At 25.8% G+C, this 16,819-nt stretch overlaps 1 protein-coding gene across 2 annotated transcripts in view; it reads left to right on the top strand.

Annotated features, from left to right (window-relative positions):
- The window catches only part of LOC100198210 (histone acetyltransferase KAT6B), a 24,269-nt gene extending 8,384 nt beyond the window's left edge, over positions 1-15,885 (top strand). Inside the window, exons 4-18 of one of the 2 annotated variants that reach the window (XM_065812994.1) lie at positions 66-228; positions 465-577; positions 719-800; positions 3,891-4,065; positions 4,378-4,446; positions 5,102-5,196; positions 12,504-12,684; positions 13,784-13,856; positions 13,976-14,065; positions 14,175-14,315; positions 14,392-14,485; positions 14,749-14,898; positions 14,971-15,055; positions 15,161-15,276; positions 15,351-15,885. In XM_065812994.1, coding sequence (XP_065669066.1) covers positions 66-228; positions 465-577; positions 719-800; positions 3,891-4,065; positions 4,378-4,446; positions 5,102-5,196; positions 12,504-12,684; positions 13,784-13,856; positions 13,976-14,065; positions 14,175-14,315; positions 14,392-14,485; positions 14,749-14,898; positions 14,971-15,055; positions 15,161-15,276; positions 15,351-15,715 — 1,992 coding nt within the window. In that variant the 3' untranslated portion in view covers positions 15,716-15,885. The remainder of the gene's footprint in view (positions 1-65; positions 229-464; positions 578-718; positions 801-3,890; positions 4,066-4,377; positions 4,447-5,101; positions 5,197-12,503; positions 12,685-13,783; positions 13,857-13,975; positions 14,066-14,174; positions 14,316-14,391; positions 14,486-14,748; positions 14,899-14,970; positions 15,056-15,160; positions 15,277-15,350) is intronic. The other variant, XM_065812995.1, reaches the window with a different exon arrangement.
- The last annotated feature ends 934 nt before the right edge of the window (positions 15,886-16,819 follow it).

Below are 16,819 nucleotides of genomic sequence, written 5' to 3'. Positions count from 1 at the left end.
ATGTTCTTTTGAAAAAATAAAATTATTACTAAAGCAAATTAATTATACATTAAAACCTTTTTTAGGCTAAAGTGAATAAATTATCAGATGCTGATCTTAAAGAAGGAATAACTCCAGAGGAAAGAGATGCATTAAAAGAGATTTGTGGATTTTGTAAAGGAGATAAGTTAAAGAATAAATATGATGAAGAGGAAGATCTTTTAGTTTGTGATGAATGTGGAAATAGTGGTATCTAAAAATATTGCTTCATTTTATGATTGCTTATTTAAACAGATTTTTATTGTGTTTTTTATTATTTTAATTAAATTTGTTTTAATTTTTTACATAAAGAAATATTTTATAACAGCAGATATTTTTTTTCAATTTATAAATGTATTGTATTTATGGCTTCAAACTTGTGCAGTTTTGGCTTTATTAATTTTAAAAGTCCTGAGATGCAAAATTTATTTATGCTATCTATGTAGGCCATCCATCTTGCATGCAATATTCAAAAGAACTCACTGCTCGTGTACGTCAAGAACCATGGCAGTGTATGGAATGCAAAAAATGTAACATATGTAAAGATCAAGGTGAAGCAGTAAGTATTAAAAAAAAATTATTAAAGGTGACATTTATTTTCAAATATTCAGAGTTAACAAAATCATTTGCTATATCAATCCTTAGGAGTAAGAAGTATAAAAAATTTATTTCAGTGTTTAAATAAATAAAAAATTTTTAGGCTAATTTACTTTTCTGTGATGCATGTGATAAAGGTTATCACATGGCATGCTTGGATCCTCCTCTTGATGATATGCCAATCGGTAAGATATAAGTTTTTGATTATTATTATTTCTTCAATATATTATTGTATAAGAACTTTTTTTTGTTTCAAATCATAGAGTAGCTGGATAAGGTAATGTCACATTTTTTGTGTGTTAATATTTTAAAGGAATTAACACATTTTATGGGTTATGAACTTTTGTACATTTGCAGAAAAGTGTGATATAAAATTATACAAACTTATTTTATTATATATTGTGATGCCACACAATATCGCTGTATATTGTGTGGCATCCTATGATGTTTATAAGAATATGTCTAAAAATATGTCTAATAAAGACAAGATAGATGAATGTTTTTCTATTTATTATTGATTAAAATGTTACAGATAGATGTTATTCTCCAATCTTATTTTTATATAAGTTGAAAAAACAACTCAAGTGGTAGTAAATAGAAAATTTTATTAAGTTCCTAATAACATCTTTTACATCTTTTTTAAATTATTATTATTTTAATTATTAATATTAAGTTATTTACATCTATTTTAAAGAAATTTTTCCAGTAAAAAGTTCTATATACATACATGAAAAAAAAAATTCCGGTCTTGCATTTTAATTTTTACTTTTTGTCAACAAAATATGGAAAAAACTTTCTGGCAACATATAAGAGTTCTATATGTATGTATGTATATATTCTAATAAATGAGACAATTTTTTTAATTTTTGTTAAAATCATTTATTTTATAAATATATGTTTTGATTATATCATAGCCATTATCAGTTAAAATATATTAAAATGCTTAAATCAAATTAGTAAAATTAAGTTTAATTGATAGAGACCTTATAATAAAAAGTAAAATAAAAATGCAATTAAATAACGTAACAAATGTTTTAAAAAGATAAAAGAACTGCTAATGTTAAAAGGAACTAGATTGAAATTGTCATTTTTACATGGTTCATTTGTCTATTAATAGTGGGTTCCACTCTATGTACATGCTTTCTTTGAGTTTTAATATAAATTTGTTGGAGGCCAAATCCAAAATTGAAAAATTAGCATGATTAAAACTATTAAAACAGCTTTCATTTGAATGAATATGTTTATAAATGTGTGAGTTTTTATCCCTTTTTTGGTGCTCAATTATTCGTGTCTTTAAATGGCGAAAATGTGTGTGTGTATATATATATATATATATATATATATATATATATATATATATATATATATATATATATATATATATATATATATATATATATATATATATATATATATATATATATATATATATATATATATATATATATATATATATATGTGTGTGTGTGTGTATATATATGTGTGTGTGTATATATATATATGTGTGTGTGTATATATATATATATGTATGTGTGTGTGTGTACATATATATATATATATATATATATATATATATTTTATTTATATATTTATATATATATATATATAATTTATATATATATATATATAATTTATATATATATTTATATATATATATATATAATTTATATATATATATATATATATATATAATTTATATATATATATATAATTTATATATATATTTATATAAATTTATATACTATAACATATATAAGTAACAAATTGTTGTTAGTTTTTCCTGCAACTAAATTAAATAAAATGCGAATAAAATTATACACATTTGTTTATTTTTTGTCTACTTTTCACCATGCTATTTATTTAACACAAAACATTGGTTCTCATTCCTTAAAAACTTATAGTGATTTCCAATTTAATAAAAGTAACTTTAATCCAAATTAACTGTTTTTATTTTCTATTTTTTAAATCATTATCATGTTAAGTTTAAATTTATTACCAAATATAACTGTTAACTTACCAAAAATAACTCATGGTATTGACGTCTTTTCACAGGGGTTAACATTTATTGTCAAAATAAAATATTTTTTCAAATATTCGATTAATGAATGATTTTTAAAAAAAAAGTTACATTTTAACAAAGTTAAAATATAATTGATATAAATGTATAAAAAAAGAATACATAGTTGTTTTGTCGAGATTTTAGCAGGGATTGAAAATTACTGTATTCAAAAATTTATTGGGTTAAGTATAATCATTTATTTTAATTTTGTTATTTTGATGTATTATAATATGTATTGTAATGTAATGTATTGTAATATTTGTTATATCATTGGTTTGTCAAGGTTCTAACTGATTTTTTTTTATATTAGGAGATTAGCAAAAAAAATCTTTTTTTCCTTTTTTTAATGTCTAAATAATAATTATATAATTATTTTCTATTTATTTATATATTTTTATACATCAGCCAAAAAAAGGATACATAAACAAATAAAAAAAGCATTATAACTTTAATTAAACGTTAAAAAAAAATGAAAGATTTTTTTCTAAATTCTCCTAATATAAAAAGTTTCAGTTAGAGCCTTTTCTAACCGAACATTTTTGTATGTTTATATATTTTTGTATGTTTATATATTGTTAACATTAATCCTTGATCATTAAACATGTTTATAATTATAAGAGTAAATCGTTGTGATTATAAAAAAGTTTGTTATAGTTGCTTTAAATCTTTTCTTGATTTTCAAAATAAAAAGTTTTGTGATTTAATTTTGTATCAAATTTTCAATTCAATTAAGTTAAACTTGCATAATGGCCATTCTTGATTGTTCTTTTTATTTCTGTATCTGTTCTTTACCTTTATTACTTTTTAATTGGTACTTGTATGAAATACTATTGTCATGTTTAGGATTGGATTTCTAATGATGTCTTTTGTTTTTTATTCAGGGTACAAAAAACATTTTAAACTAAGTTTAAAACTCTTAAAAATGGAGCAACCATTGATATTACCATGGTTGCTGCTCTAACAAGTTATTATCTCTCCTAACAAAACTCATTCTTGTAAGAATTGCTATTTTGTTGCTAGTTGCATCTTGACTTATGCTGTTACTTGTTACTTGTAACTTATATTTTCATTTGCTAGTCACATCTAGGTTTACTTGCAGCTAAACTTACTATTTCTGTTGCCTTCCTTTCACATTTGTCTTTATGCTTTATAGTTACCTTATTGATTTTTTATTGTTTATTTTGTTAGTTTTTAAAAAAAAACTGTATTAATACAGGAACATGGATCTGTGATAACTGCTTATCAGAAAGAAATGGAAAACGCAGAAGAATATCTAGCTCTGTTCCAGCTTCTCTTCTTCTTTCAACACCTGATGTAAAATGGAAAAGCAAAGGTGCAAGCAAACGTAAAGGAGGAGGCATTGGAAAAGATGAAAGTGATGAAGAAGCTGTGTAAGTTATTTTTTTGTGTAGCTTTTTAATCTTAAACTGAGTTTGAATAAAAGAAAACTTCAGTCATCTATCAGTTTTTTTTTTTTCTTTAATGCAAACTTGTCTGTTTATGTTTATGTTTTGAGGTTCAGATAGTTTCATTCAGATATACAAAAGCCCCTTTAATTGAGGTTTGGTTCAGATAGACAGAACCCCCTTTAACTGAGATTTGGTTCAGATAGACAGAACCCCCTTTAATTGTAATAATCATAGGGTGTCTATATATCAATATAAACAAAATAAATAGTAATTTTTTTCTAAATGTAATTTTAGAAAAGGATGTACTACTCCAGGATGCACAGGTGCTGGGCATTCCCTAGGGAAGTATGACAGTCACAGATCGTAAGTAGCTTTATGACATAAAAAACTATATGTTAACTATACAATATATAAGTAAAAGCAAACTTCATCTTTACTCTGTGGAGTTTGTAAACCTGACAGCAATAACATTTAAGCATTTAATTTTTTGTTAAACTTTTAATTTATTTTTAAATTTTGATTTAGTTTAGTTTTCTTAACAAAATTTTCAAAATCCTTTTAGTCTCTTAATTGGGCTGGGAAGTCCAATTTTTTTTATCTTTACCAGCCTCCAATAATCATAATTGATGCTTGGTTATTAGCATTAAAAAAAAAAATTGACTTTCCTGTATTAATATTAGCGTTTTTATTCTTTTTATTTTAGTGTTTTTTTGTCTATGACTGTTTTTAAGCGAGTTTTTGAGTTCAAGAAGAAATGTTTTTGTATTAAACTAGTAATTTTTAAAATAGTAGTTTCATACAACACTTTGTTGTCACTGGGTAATTAACCCACTTTTACTGGGTAATTTAGTTCTTGCACATAAGGCTTATTCAAATCTTTAAGTTCTACCTTATCAACATTTGGGGTAAAATGTTTTATCTCAACTCATAGCTGAAAACAATTATAACAGCCTTTTTGGCATTACATCATTATTTGAATGGAGTTATTTTTTGTGATTTTTGTGAACATTTATTATAGAGTTCAATTCTGTCCTTTGGTTCAAAGTGAAAAAAAGTCTAGAAAACTTGATGCTGTTGATCAGGGATATGTCGCTCCTCAGCCAAAATTGCCAGGTAATGAACCTAAATAAGTTTTGACTTACGATATCTACATTAAAAAGAGTAGCAAAATAAGTATTGTGTAATAAGTATTGTGTAATAAGTATTGTGTAATAAGTATTGTGTATAATAAACAAAGAAGTGTGTGTGTGTGTTTTTTTATTATTGATTATTAAATATCATTGGAAAGAGGCTAAAATCAGCAGTACAATAGTGGAAATTTCATTACAAAATTACAATTCTAAAAAAAGTTATGCTCATTTAAGTAACAAAATTTGATTATAAGGATTGCTTAACAAAACTGCGACCAATTTTAAAATGTCAAATTCGGTTAGCGGTAGTTTTGTTATGGAACTATGTTGTTATAAGAGCAATATTTTGCTTTATTTACATTATTTTAACTTAGGTACATATTCTGCTATAAAAAATAATATGTCTTCTGCATAATCTTTTTTAATAAAATTTGGCGTGCACGTAGAAAATAAGTTTTTGAATTTTTCTCAATAGTTTTAAAAATTTTCTCAACATTCCATTAATGTTTATTTGGTGTTTAATCAACAACGAAGTTTCTAAGAAAAGTTAATTCAATAAAAGCGGTTGTACTACAAAAAAATATATAAAAATGAAGTTTAACTCTTCTACTTTTTAAAAAATGTCTATTTTGATATAAAATTATAAAAAATAACACAACAAAATACATCCTTACAACTCAAACGCTAAGCACGCTATTATAAAATGGTCGAAGATTTTGATATCGGTCCCGTAACTCATTGGAACGCGCGTACCTATATATAGTTTAAGGTATACGATTACTGTTTGTGGTAAGAAACGGCTCTTAACAACTCTTTATTTATAAAAGTGATCCCCAGATGCTGAGACAGGTTGTGCTCATATTAAAAAGAATGTTTGAAAAAAATGTTCGGGCGGAATTTTTTTTGATTTAAACAAAATAATCAGCGTATGCCAAGGAAAACTGAATTTCTAGTTTTATTCGAAGCTTGCATTCTCCATTTTTGTTAGAATTGGTAGTTTATTTTTTATTTAATAATAACTGTGTACATGTACAATGACAATGTACGGAGCCTAGGTAATCTAGGCTTTAACAGCCAATTTATGTTAAAAATAAGTCCAACTTTGAGTTAAATTGATATAGTGTTTTAGAATCTACAATGTTTTGATCTAAATTATTCCAGCTGTTAATGACACGGTTTGTTAAGAAATAGTACCTCTTTGGATTTTTAATTAATTGTCTATGAAACCTCATGTTGTGACCTCTCGTATTTGAAGTTATTAAATCTGGTGGGTATTCCAATGTTAAGTTATCTATTTTTTTTACTATTTTGAAAAGTTGGATTAAGTCATTACGTTCGCGTCTTTTTTCAAGAGTCGTTAATTTAAAGTAGGTTAGTCTACTTTCATAGTTTTTCCCTTGAAGGCATTTTGTTCGTGTTGCTTTACGTTGTATCGATTCAATTTTTTTTATCTTGTTCTAAGTAAGGACACCACACTGAATTTGCGTAGTCTAGATGCGGTCTTACAAGAGAGGTGTACAATAATTTAGATGCGTTTATGTCTAAGTTTTTTATTAGCTTTACCAGACGCATAATTAACTTGACTGGACCATTTTAAGTCGTTTGAAATCATAATTCCTAAATCTTTTTCAATTTTTGTTTCTGGTAATTCAACTCTATTTAGCACTGAATCATTCATTGTGTATATATGCCTAGTATTTTTGCTACCTATATGCATGCGTTAATATATTTATAATGACTTCATTTTTATACTGAAACTGTTTAAAATTAAACGCGCTTAAATAAATTATAAAGTCTGTAGATTGCGTTAAAAGAAGCGCGTGTATTTTAAAGACCTAAATTCTGACTAAAAAGGGGAAGGCTAACTTTATCTCAAACTGCAGTTAGTTTTTCTTAATAAAGGTTTATTATTTTAAATGACTCATAAAAATTTTGCCGAATCATTTTTAAACATATTCTTTAGTATGAACCCAGCTTGTCACAGCACTTAGGGATCCATTTAAGCAATTTGACAGTTTTGCAATTCAGACAATAGGAGACCCGAGATTTAACGTTAAATGTTAAGACTGATCTTAAATTATAAAGAGCTTTTTTTAATAAAATCCTTAAGTTTTGGTAAAAGTAGTTAATTATACTGCAAAGTGTAATTTGTTAAATAATGTAGACTCAAATTATTTTTCAGGATAAACATGATTTATAAAAATTGGTAAGCAAGATATAAAATTATTATTTCGGTCCTTTTAATGAAATACGCCCAATGACTTTATTAACTAATTTAAACATCTTAAACAAGCATTTTGTCCATAAAATTTAAATAAGACATATTTTGTTGTTTTTCAGACGTTATAAAGTATTTTCATAGATTTGCTGCCGTAATTGAGTTGTCCTTTAAAAAATATGGCATTTCTTACATAAATTGTTGCATAAACATTAGATATAATTATAAAATTAGTAAGATGGAATCTTAAATTGTGATAGAATTAAAAAGAGAAATAGAAGCTTTGTTCTTTTTTTGTTATACTCCCTCTGTTCCGATTTGCATTCGACGTAAAGAATTATTAAAAATAAATTATGTTATAAATATATATATAAAATTTTAAAATTTATGAAAATATAAAATTTTATTTAAAAAATTAACAACAATTTATATTTGATAATTCTTTACGTCGAATGCAAATCGGAACAGTATTTCGGAACAGAGGGAGTATAACAAAAAAAGAACAAAGGTTCTATTTCTCTTTTTAAAAGGAGATAGTAAAAATTAAATTCTTAAAGTTAGAATTACCAAAGTTACTTTAGTTAGAGTTGGAATTACCAAAATAAGTAGCCTTAAAAACTATGTAATTAAGTTACTTAAAAACTATGTAATTAACCTAATTAAGGTATGTATCGGTAAGAGTAGTATAATAATAAAGTACTTAACTTTATTATTATACTACTATAAGTAACTTAAATAATAATAGTTTATCTCGTTTCATGAAAATTAGAACCTCAAATTTTCACCCTACAAAATGCTGTTGACAATTTTAATTCCATTTTTATTCAAAATTATTTTTTAGAATTTTGCGTTCGAATGTGCATTCATTCAAAGTAAAGTTTCATTTTATTAAAATATAGCTTAACGTTGTCACTGTTAGATTGTGTAGCATATCTTAAAGAACCTTGCTTCTACCTCTGATCCCACAAATTTAGTGAGTTCCGAGCGAAAATAGTGTATACTTTTGTTAGTATATATTTTTGAAAGGAAATGGCAGAAAGGAGGAAAAATTAAGTGTTCAAGGCAAAAGTAATCTGGAATGAAATTGAATGAATCTGCTTTTGTGCCGTGTAAAGAAAAATAAGTTCAACTTACTATTTTTATTATTTTTATTGGAGTACATGCAAGAAATTAAGACCCATTGGAAAACTTTGGAGCTTTATCTACAATTATAGTGATTTGAAATTTTTCAAAAATAAAATAAAAATGATAAATTTGAGAGATTTTTAAAATCGAATTGGCATCAATGGTAATGAAATAGTTTAACGTACTAAAAATATATTGTTATATGTAGATTATATTAAATAAATTACTACTTTTCAAAGAAATTATTTATTGGAAATAAAAATGCAAGTAATATAAAAACGATATTTAAAAAATATAACGGTATTACAAATAAAAATATTTTCTTTAAGGTATAACCCGAAAAAACAAACGCTTTTTTTTTTAGTAATATCGATGTAATAAGTTTAGTTTTAAATTATATTTATAACAAATTTGCGTCTTTATACGTGGTGCCGAAAGTCAAAATACGTTTCTGATAAGCACTTTAAAAGAACATATCAAAATATGGAATATGTATAAATTGCTACATAATTACAGAGTAAATTATGCATTGCACAAATGACGCAAATTAAAATAATTATTCAAGGCGGCTAATAAAAATTTTTTTGACTACTTAAAATAAATGTAACTTTGCAAGTTTACTCCTGCTAATATTCTTAGAGGTAGTAGCGCTTTAGAACAGCTATTATGACAAGTTGTAAAATAAAGTTATTTGCGTATTTTTACAGTTAAAAATACGCTCTACACTAAAATAAAATTCAGACACAAAAATTGTCGAGAAAGTTGATAGCAACAACTGATTGTTTGTTTATTAGTATTGTATTTCAAATAATTACAATGTCCGTCGTTCAAAAACTTTCTTGCCATTGATTTAATTTTTTTTTTAATTGTATGTTGCGTCGTGTTTAACTTTTTTTATTAATCGGCGTTACGTCACTTTATTACTGTTAAATTTATCAAAGATTTAACTATTTTTTTAAACTATTCTTAACTGTTATTGAATATTTAATTAGTTATTTTAAAGATATTTAACTTATTAAAGTCTTATTACAGCATAGCATTGAATACTTATTTCAATCCAAACTTAAAATAAAACACGTTAAGTTTCGTTTTTTTTTTTCTTTTTTCGATTTGTTCTTTTTAAGAAGTTATCAGAAAGTTGAATCGATATTGTACGTTTGTGAGTTTTTATATCGTAATTAGTTTTGTTAATAAATACATTAATTATTTTATCTTTTTTTTTTTATTATCTTTGGAAAACCAAAAAAAGTGTTTACAATTTAATTATTACGATTATTGTTTGTTTAGTAAAAAATTTTAAAGCCTTTTAATAAACGATGCTTTTGTTTTCTCACTCGCTTCTTGTAATCTGAATACGCTCTATTCTATTTAACTGCTTTTATGCGACTAATTTATGCGAATCAAAAAAAAACGTGAATGATTTAAGATTTAAGATAATAAAAACTTCGCGGAAAAAAGTTTATTTATAAAATATATTGATATAAAAAAAATCTAGTGTTGATACTTTTGGATTTTTTTTTAAAAAAGTTTACGAAATATTTTACTTAAAGAAATGCTTATAAAAGCAAAAGGCGAGTATTATTATCGCGAGTTAGAAAGACTTGAAAAAATACAGAAACAAAACTTAAATGGAGAGCTTATATATCGTAAAATGCGAATGAAAGAAGTTGATTCAGAATTAATTGAAAGAGTTCGGTGTATGTTTTCCAGAGGTAAGTTGTTTACCAAAGTTAATTTAAAAACATGCTGCAGTTTATTTTTTTCCTCGTGAGTTTTAAACAATTTTTGTATCATTTATCCGTGTGTATTTATGTAGACTTATAATACGGTTGTCGTGTTATTTTATAAAATAATATGACAACCATAGAGGTCTATCAAACTTGAATATAAAATAAAAACATATTACATTAATAAATGTGATATAAGTATAACAATGGATTGTTGAATGAAACCAATTGAATTGTGACCACTATTAAGTTGCTAATTTAAGTTAGTCATTTTTTACCACTTCTAAAATCAGACAAAAAAATAAATTATGCTGTTGTAAACATTTTAATTGTGTATGACTAAATGTACAGAGTGGAAAGCATCTTTTAAGTGTTTGAGCTAACTTAGTGTGGAGCTAACTACAAACGTGCATGTGTCAAACAAGTTTGCTTAGCAAAAAAAATTGCAATAATTGTAGTCTGGTGAAAAAAAACCTAATATTTTTTTATTTGAATTAAAGTTTAAATTTTTATATGGTTATAGTTTTTGAATGCCAAAATCTGAAATTTATCAATGAATATCAAAATTAGTTAAGAAAAAGATTTTATAAACTTGTTCCTCTCACATTTGGCGTGAATGAAGGGGAGGGAGGGTTGGCTTTTTTTTTTGTTCCCATGCTCCAATCTTTTAATCTTTTGCAAAGCATCTTTATTTGATATAAGTAAAAAAATATATAAATGTTTGGAACTTAACTCTTGTCTAGAAGAAATTACAAACATCAAAAAACAACGCATCTGCTTCTGCTATAAGAATCTAGCAGTCAATAATTGTAGTGTGTAATAAACTGTAACTTATCTGCAGTTTTATTCCGTTTTTTATTTCAAAACTGAAATAACACTTTTTATGCTTACAATGGCCTTTGCTCAATTTCAGCTGTGCTGAGTGTTGTAAAATCTTAAATAAAAAAGTTAGATTTGTGGCTAAATATGCTTGTTAAAGAGGTATTGCAAACAATATTTTTGAAGAATTATTTTACAGGCATTGCAGAATAATTCTGGTTTTGGGGTCATCAAATATAATTAAAACAAGAGTTCTAACTATTCTCTATTTCTCTTATTCCATATTTTTGTTTTAATTATTTTTAATAATCTGTTAATATTATACCGATAGAAGATATAAATAATATTAATAGTTAAAGTAAGTTTGTTTTTTTTCTAAACTATATTGAGCAATTCCATGTAAAAACATCCAATTTTTTTATAAAATGCAACCCTAAATCTCAGATTTTGCTGGTTTTTACGTCACATTTTAATAAGTCTTTTTTTTTTTTTTTTTTTTCTAGTTTTAAGATACAGTTTTTTGATACAGTTTGATACAAGATACAGTTCATAACCAATAAAATTTAATAAACGAGGGATCTGCTCTTAATAAGGTCAGGGTGGGTGGGAAAATTTTCTAAAAATTAATAAACATCAACTTTCATGTATGTATGTAAGTACCAACTCTTTTTTTCCTTTGATTTCATAATTCCTGTTTTATATGTAACAAATTTTAATAAATTTGACAATGTTTTTTTGTTTTTGTTTTTCTGTTTAAGAAAAGTTTTCTTAAACAAAAAAAAAAATTTGATGATGTATAAAATGAATAAATAATACGAGGGTCATTTTTTTCCTACCTGATTACATAAAAAAATTAGTTAAAAAGTTAAATCAATTTATGATGTCATCAGATGTCATTCTCCGATTCTTTGTAGCAACTCTAACTAGCTATTTAGGATGACATCTTTAAAAAAAAAATTGTGCTTCATCAGCATTTTTGTAATTAAACTGCCCCAGTAAAATTTTGATAAAGGTCAAAACTACAGGTGTTGTGTTCATTTTTAAATATTTTAAGTTGTTTTATAGGATTCTTTGCCTCAAAATATGTAAGTGTACTTATTTTCAGCTTTCCATTGCACACAGAACAGAAATAAAAACCAAAACCATTTTTTAAAATAGCAGATTTTTGTTGGTTTAAGGCAAGGTTAAAATAGATATATATTGAAACTGTTTGGAATTAGGTTATGAAATTTTGGGGATATTCATAACTTATTAAAATTTTTGAGTGGTGTAAAAATCAGCAAAATCTGAGACTAAGGGTTGCATGCTCTGGATTTTTTCTCATGAAAATGCTCTATTTTGAACTTTTCTGTTGGTGTAAAAATTAATTCTTTATTTTAATTTACTTTTTTTTATTTGTAGGAGTAACAGAAAAAGATGAGGAAATGTTTAGAAATGCTCAAGAAAAAGCTAATTCATATGTGACAGCAAACAATGAGCCTGTATCATCAATAAATAATGTGAGATGTCCACCAAAAATTGAATTTGGAAAATATGAAATAGAAACATGGTACTCATCCCCATACCCTCAAGAATATGCCAGGTATTTCAGCACCTGTATTTTAATGACTAAAATGCTCAATGGTGTATTATGTAGATATGTTTTTCTTTCCCTTTTTTTTAAAATTTAATATTATGTATTTATTTAATTTTTTACAAAAAATTAACAAATTTAATATGATGCAAAAAATTTTCCAATTTAATGATGCCCCATTTTAATTATTTATTTTTTCTAACTTTTTGCAATAATATTAAAGTTTTAAAAAATAATTTTTGCGTAGCAACCATTTTGTTTATACCTTTTCTTACTATGTATTATATATATAATTTGTGTTGTTGTTATTTAAATTATTTTATGAAAAATAATGTCTGAAAATAATTGTTATTAAGCTTTTCTTTTTTGAAACTTAGTAAATCAGATAAAAGTCTGAAGTAATATTTCATTTTAATAGACTTGGATTTTATGTTAACTTTAAAGGGATCCCAAACCGCCGAGGCATGTTGTTCATATTAAGGAAATTGAATTAAATAAATGTTTGGGATAATTATTTTTTTTGAATAACATAAAAACAGTCACAAGAGAGTTAGCTTAGTTTTTTAGTTGCTGGAACAAGTGATGGTAGCTCATTTTAGCAGTGACTATGGTAGTATTTTTGGAAAAGAGAAAGAAGTGCAATAATGAAACAGGTTCAAACTTATCAGCTAGAGTATGTTCAACAAATTTACAAAAAGTTTTTGGGCATTCAAAAGAAGGGAGTTTTAAAAGCTCTTTTACAATTGTTAGCAAATAGAAAAAATCCTCATAGCTAACTAAAAAAGAATTTTTTAAATATAAACGAATTCAAAACTCATTCAAATAAAAAAAGATCCGTTTGTCAAGTACTACAAAATATTGTTCTAAATTTTTGTGATTTCTGAGTTTTTATAGTAATCCATAAAATTTTGATAATTTTAGAAAGTTAAAAAATCAACAAGGTTCTAGCTGACTGATCATTGACATTTATTTTAGCTGCAAGTTAAGAGCTAAACCACCAGATTTTCTTCCCGATCATTCCAAAATTAAGTTTTTTTGCCAAATTGTCCCCTTGCTTCCAAAAAAATCTGTAATTTTTTTAAATAAACACTTTTTTTTAACTATTTAGTGCTCCTAAACTCTATTTATGCGAGTTTTGTTTAAAGTACATGAAAACAAGAACAATTTTAAAGAGGCATTTAGTGAGTTTTTCGGGTTTTTTTTTTCTTTTTTTTTTTTTTTGAGTTTTAATTTTTTTAAATCAATAGAGCAAGTCAGAAGTCAATTATAAAGTATATTAAAGGATTGTTCGGTTTTTAAGATGAAATGTCATTGGAGTCACCCTCCAGCCGATGAAATTTATAAAAAAGATAATCTGTCAGTTTTTGAAGTTGATGGTGCAGTGAGCAAGGTTTGTTTTAGTTTGAATATGATTTAATTTATAAAAACTATTTTTGTTATAAATGGATTACTTTATTTTAAACTAAAAATTTTGAAAAATCTGTTTTTGTTAAATTTAGATATACTGTCAAAACTTATGCTTACTAGCTAAACTATTTCTTGATCATAAAACTCTATATTACGATGTTGAACCATTTCTATTTTACGTTTTAACTAAAAATGATAATACTGGTAGCCATCTTGTTGGTTATTTTTCAAAGGTATGTCTTTTTTTACCCTACTCAGGTTAAGCTATAATTGTTATCTTTTTATGGATGTTATATTTTTAAAATTTAGGAAAAAGCCTGTCAACAAAAGTATAATGTCTCTTGCATCATGACAATGCCTCAATATCAGCGACAAGGTTATGGGCGCTTTCTAATAGATTTTAGTAAGTCAGTTTTTTTACTTTTTATACATTGACACGGATGAGAAAAAATAATTGAGTTTAAGTTTAATATAACATAATACCTTGTGTGCAGAAATTTTACATGCATCTTTTACAACTTGTAATAGTGGTTTTAGCACTTTCTTCCATATCATTTGTAGTGGCTACATTCTGGAAATTCAAATGTTTTCATTTAAAGCTGAATTTAGAAAGTAATTTTTTTTTTTTTTTGGATCTGATATTCATGAACGTTTTTTAATTTGTAGGTTATTTTTTATCAAGAAAAGAAGGTCAACCTGGTTCTCCAGAAAAACCTCTAAGTGATCTTGGGCTGATAACATATAGAAATTACTGGAAATCGGTTATAGCAGAGTATCTGCACGAGCGAATGTATGAAAAAGCTGTAACAATCAAAAGTATGTTTAAATACTATTCCTAATTGTAGGTGTTATAGACCTTTGGTTTTTAATTAATGACTATTTTCATAGCTATAAGTGAAGCTACAGGTATGGATCCGCACGACATAGCAGCAACTCTTCAGCAACTAAATGTCGTACAACTACGCAATGGAAAGTAAGTGTGAATGTTTTTTATCAGTTTTTTATTGTAATATGTTGTTATTTTTGTTTTTTTCAACTTGCTTTTGTAATAGATATTTTAATGTTTGTCCATCTTTAGAGTTACTATAGTGATAAACGAACGTGTAATGAGTGAGCATATGGAGAAGGTTAAACAGCAGAAGAGAATTCCAATCGATGAAGAAGCTCTTCGTTGGACACCTTTAGTTCATTCTAGTAAGTTTTGTTGGACATTTGTTTTATATTTCACCTTACAAATTTCTAATAATTTTATTACTTTTATTTATAAGATACTTCTCATAACTTGAAAGATGAAACTATGTCGTCAGAAGAAGACAATACGGACGCTGATGGTGATAATGACAAAAAATCAGACGATAGCAAAGTAGAAATTATGTCTAACAACTCTGAAACAACGTTGTGTGATACTACGAAAGCACCGCTTTTTTCTATCTCTAGTAGTGACAATCAAATAGACGATTCTGGGGCTAAACAGACCGACCAACAAGTAAAAGTTATACAAAACAATGATATCAATGGTTCTAACTCTGAGTTGTTAAACCATGAATCAAAACCTGCTTTAATAAGTGATTTCATTCATACTTCTGATGAGAAACCACATACAATTCCTTCCGATGAACGCTGCATTTCCTAATTTTTAGGTGCGTTATGCTCTATTTCTCTTATATTATCGAGAGCGATCTGCGAGTAAGCATGTTCGGACTTTTTATTTGTATCAATCACTCCTTTAGAAAGCCAATAATTTTTACTGCTTCTTGTACGATATACTTGTAAAGTGTAAGTTTAAAATTTTAAATTTCATAAGTGTTTGATAGATTTTTTTGACTATTCCATTATCAAATGACTACTTATGAAATTATCTTATTACGAAGTATTTTTTTCAAGATTTTTAAACATTTTAAATCTGTGTAAAACGCTGGCTCTCCCCAGTGTCTTTTGAGAATTTTGAGTCTTAATATTTTAATTTTATCGCCTTATTTTTCTCTGCCATTAAGTGTAAATAGCTTTCCGTGTACACAACGCATATAACTAATTTGACTTACGAGTATAACGGCTTATAAATGAAGTTCATTGTGGGTCAGTATTTGTCATCTTGGCTATATATAACATTTTTTCCAATAATTGGTTAATGATGACGTTTCTTTTCTTGCTGCTTGTGCCTCCGACTAAAGTTTGACCAGGTTTTAGTAATTTTGCGTGTTTTTTAATGTTTTTGCGTTTTATATAATTTTACTTGTTGGCTTAGCTAACTTGGCTATCGTGCTAAAACCACTCCTAAACAAATAATTAAAATTTTGCAAAATATTAATTTTTAATTTACGGAGAGTTGCCGATATTGAAACACTTAATGAACAAATATTTTTTAAAAAAAGATGGCTTAACTATAAAAACTTTTATGAATTGATTAGAATACTATTTTGGCCATAATTTGACTTGCTTGATTGCAGTATTATTGGAAATACATTCGATTTTGTCACCATTTTGTTCCGATCTAGGTATCTGGTTTCCTAAATTGGAATACTTTGATTCCTTAATCAGAACAGCTCGCTTCTTTAAAAAAATAAAACTCCAGTAAAATCAGTCAAAATTTATTTTTTCAGTGAGAATTTTAACAGTTTATTATTTAATTTAAAGGTTAAAATTAAGGTGGCTCATATAGAAAAAAAAAATTTCCTAATAGAATAAGTTGCAACGGTTCATATATATTTCATTTTATTTTTGATGATATAAGAAACTC

This window comes from Hydra vulgaris, chromosome 12 (genome assembly GCF_038396675.1).
Source record: "Hydra vulgaris chromosome 12, alternate assembly HydraT2T_AEP".
NCBI lineage: Eukaryota > Metazoa > Cnidaria > Hydrozoa > Anthoathecata > Hydridae > Hydra > Hydra vulgaris.
Note: the sequence above shows the minus strand (reverse complement) of the source record. Positions and strands in the feature narration are given on the sequence as shown.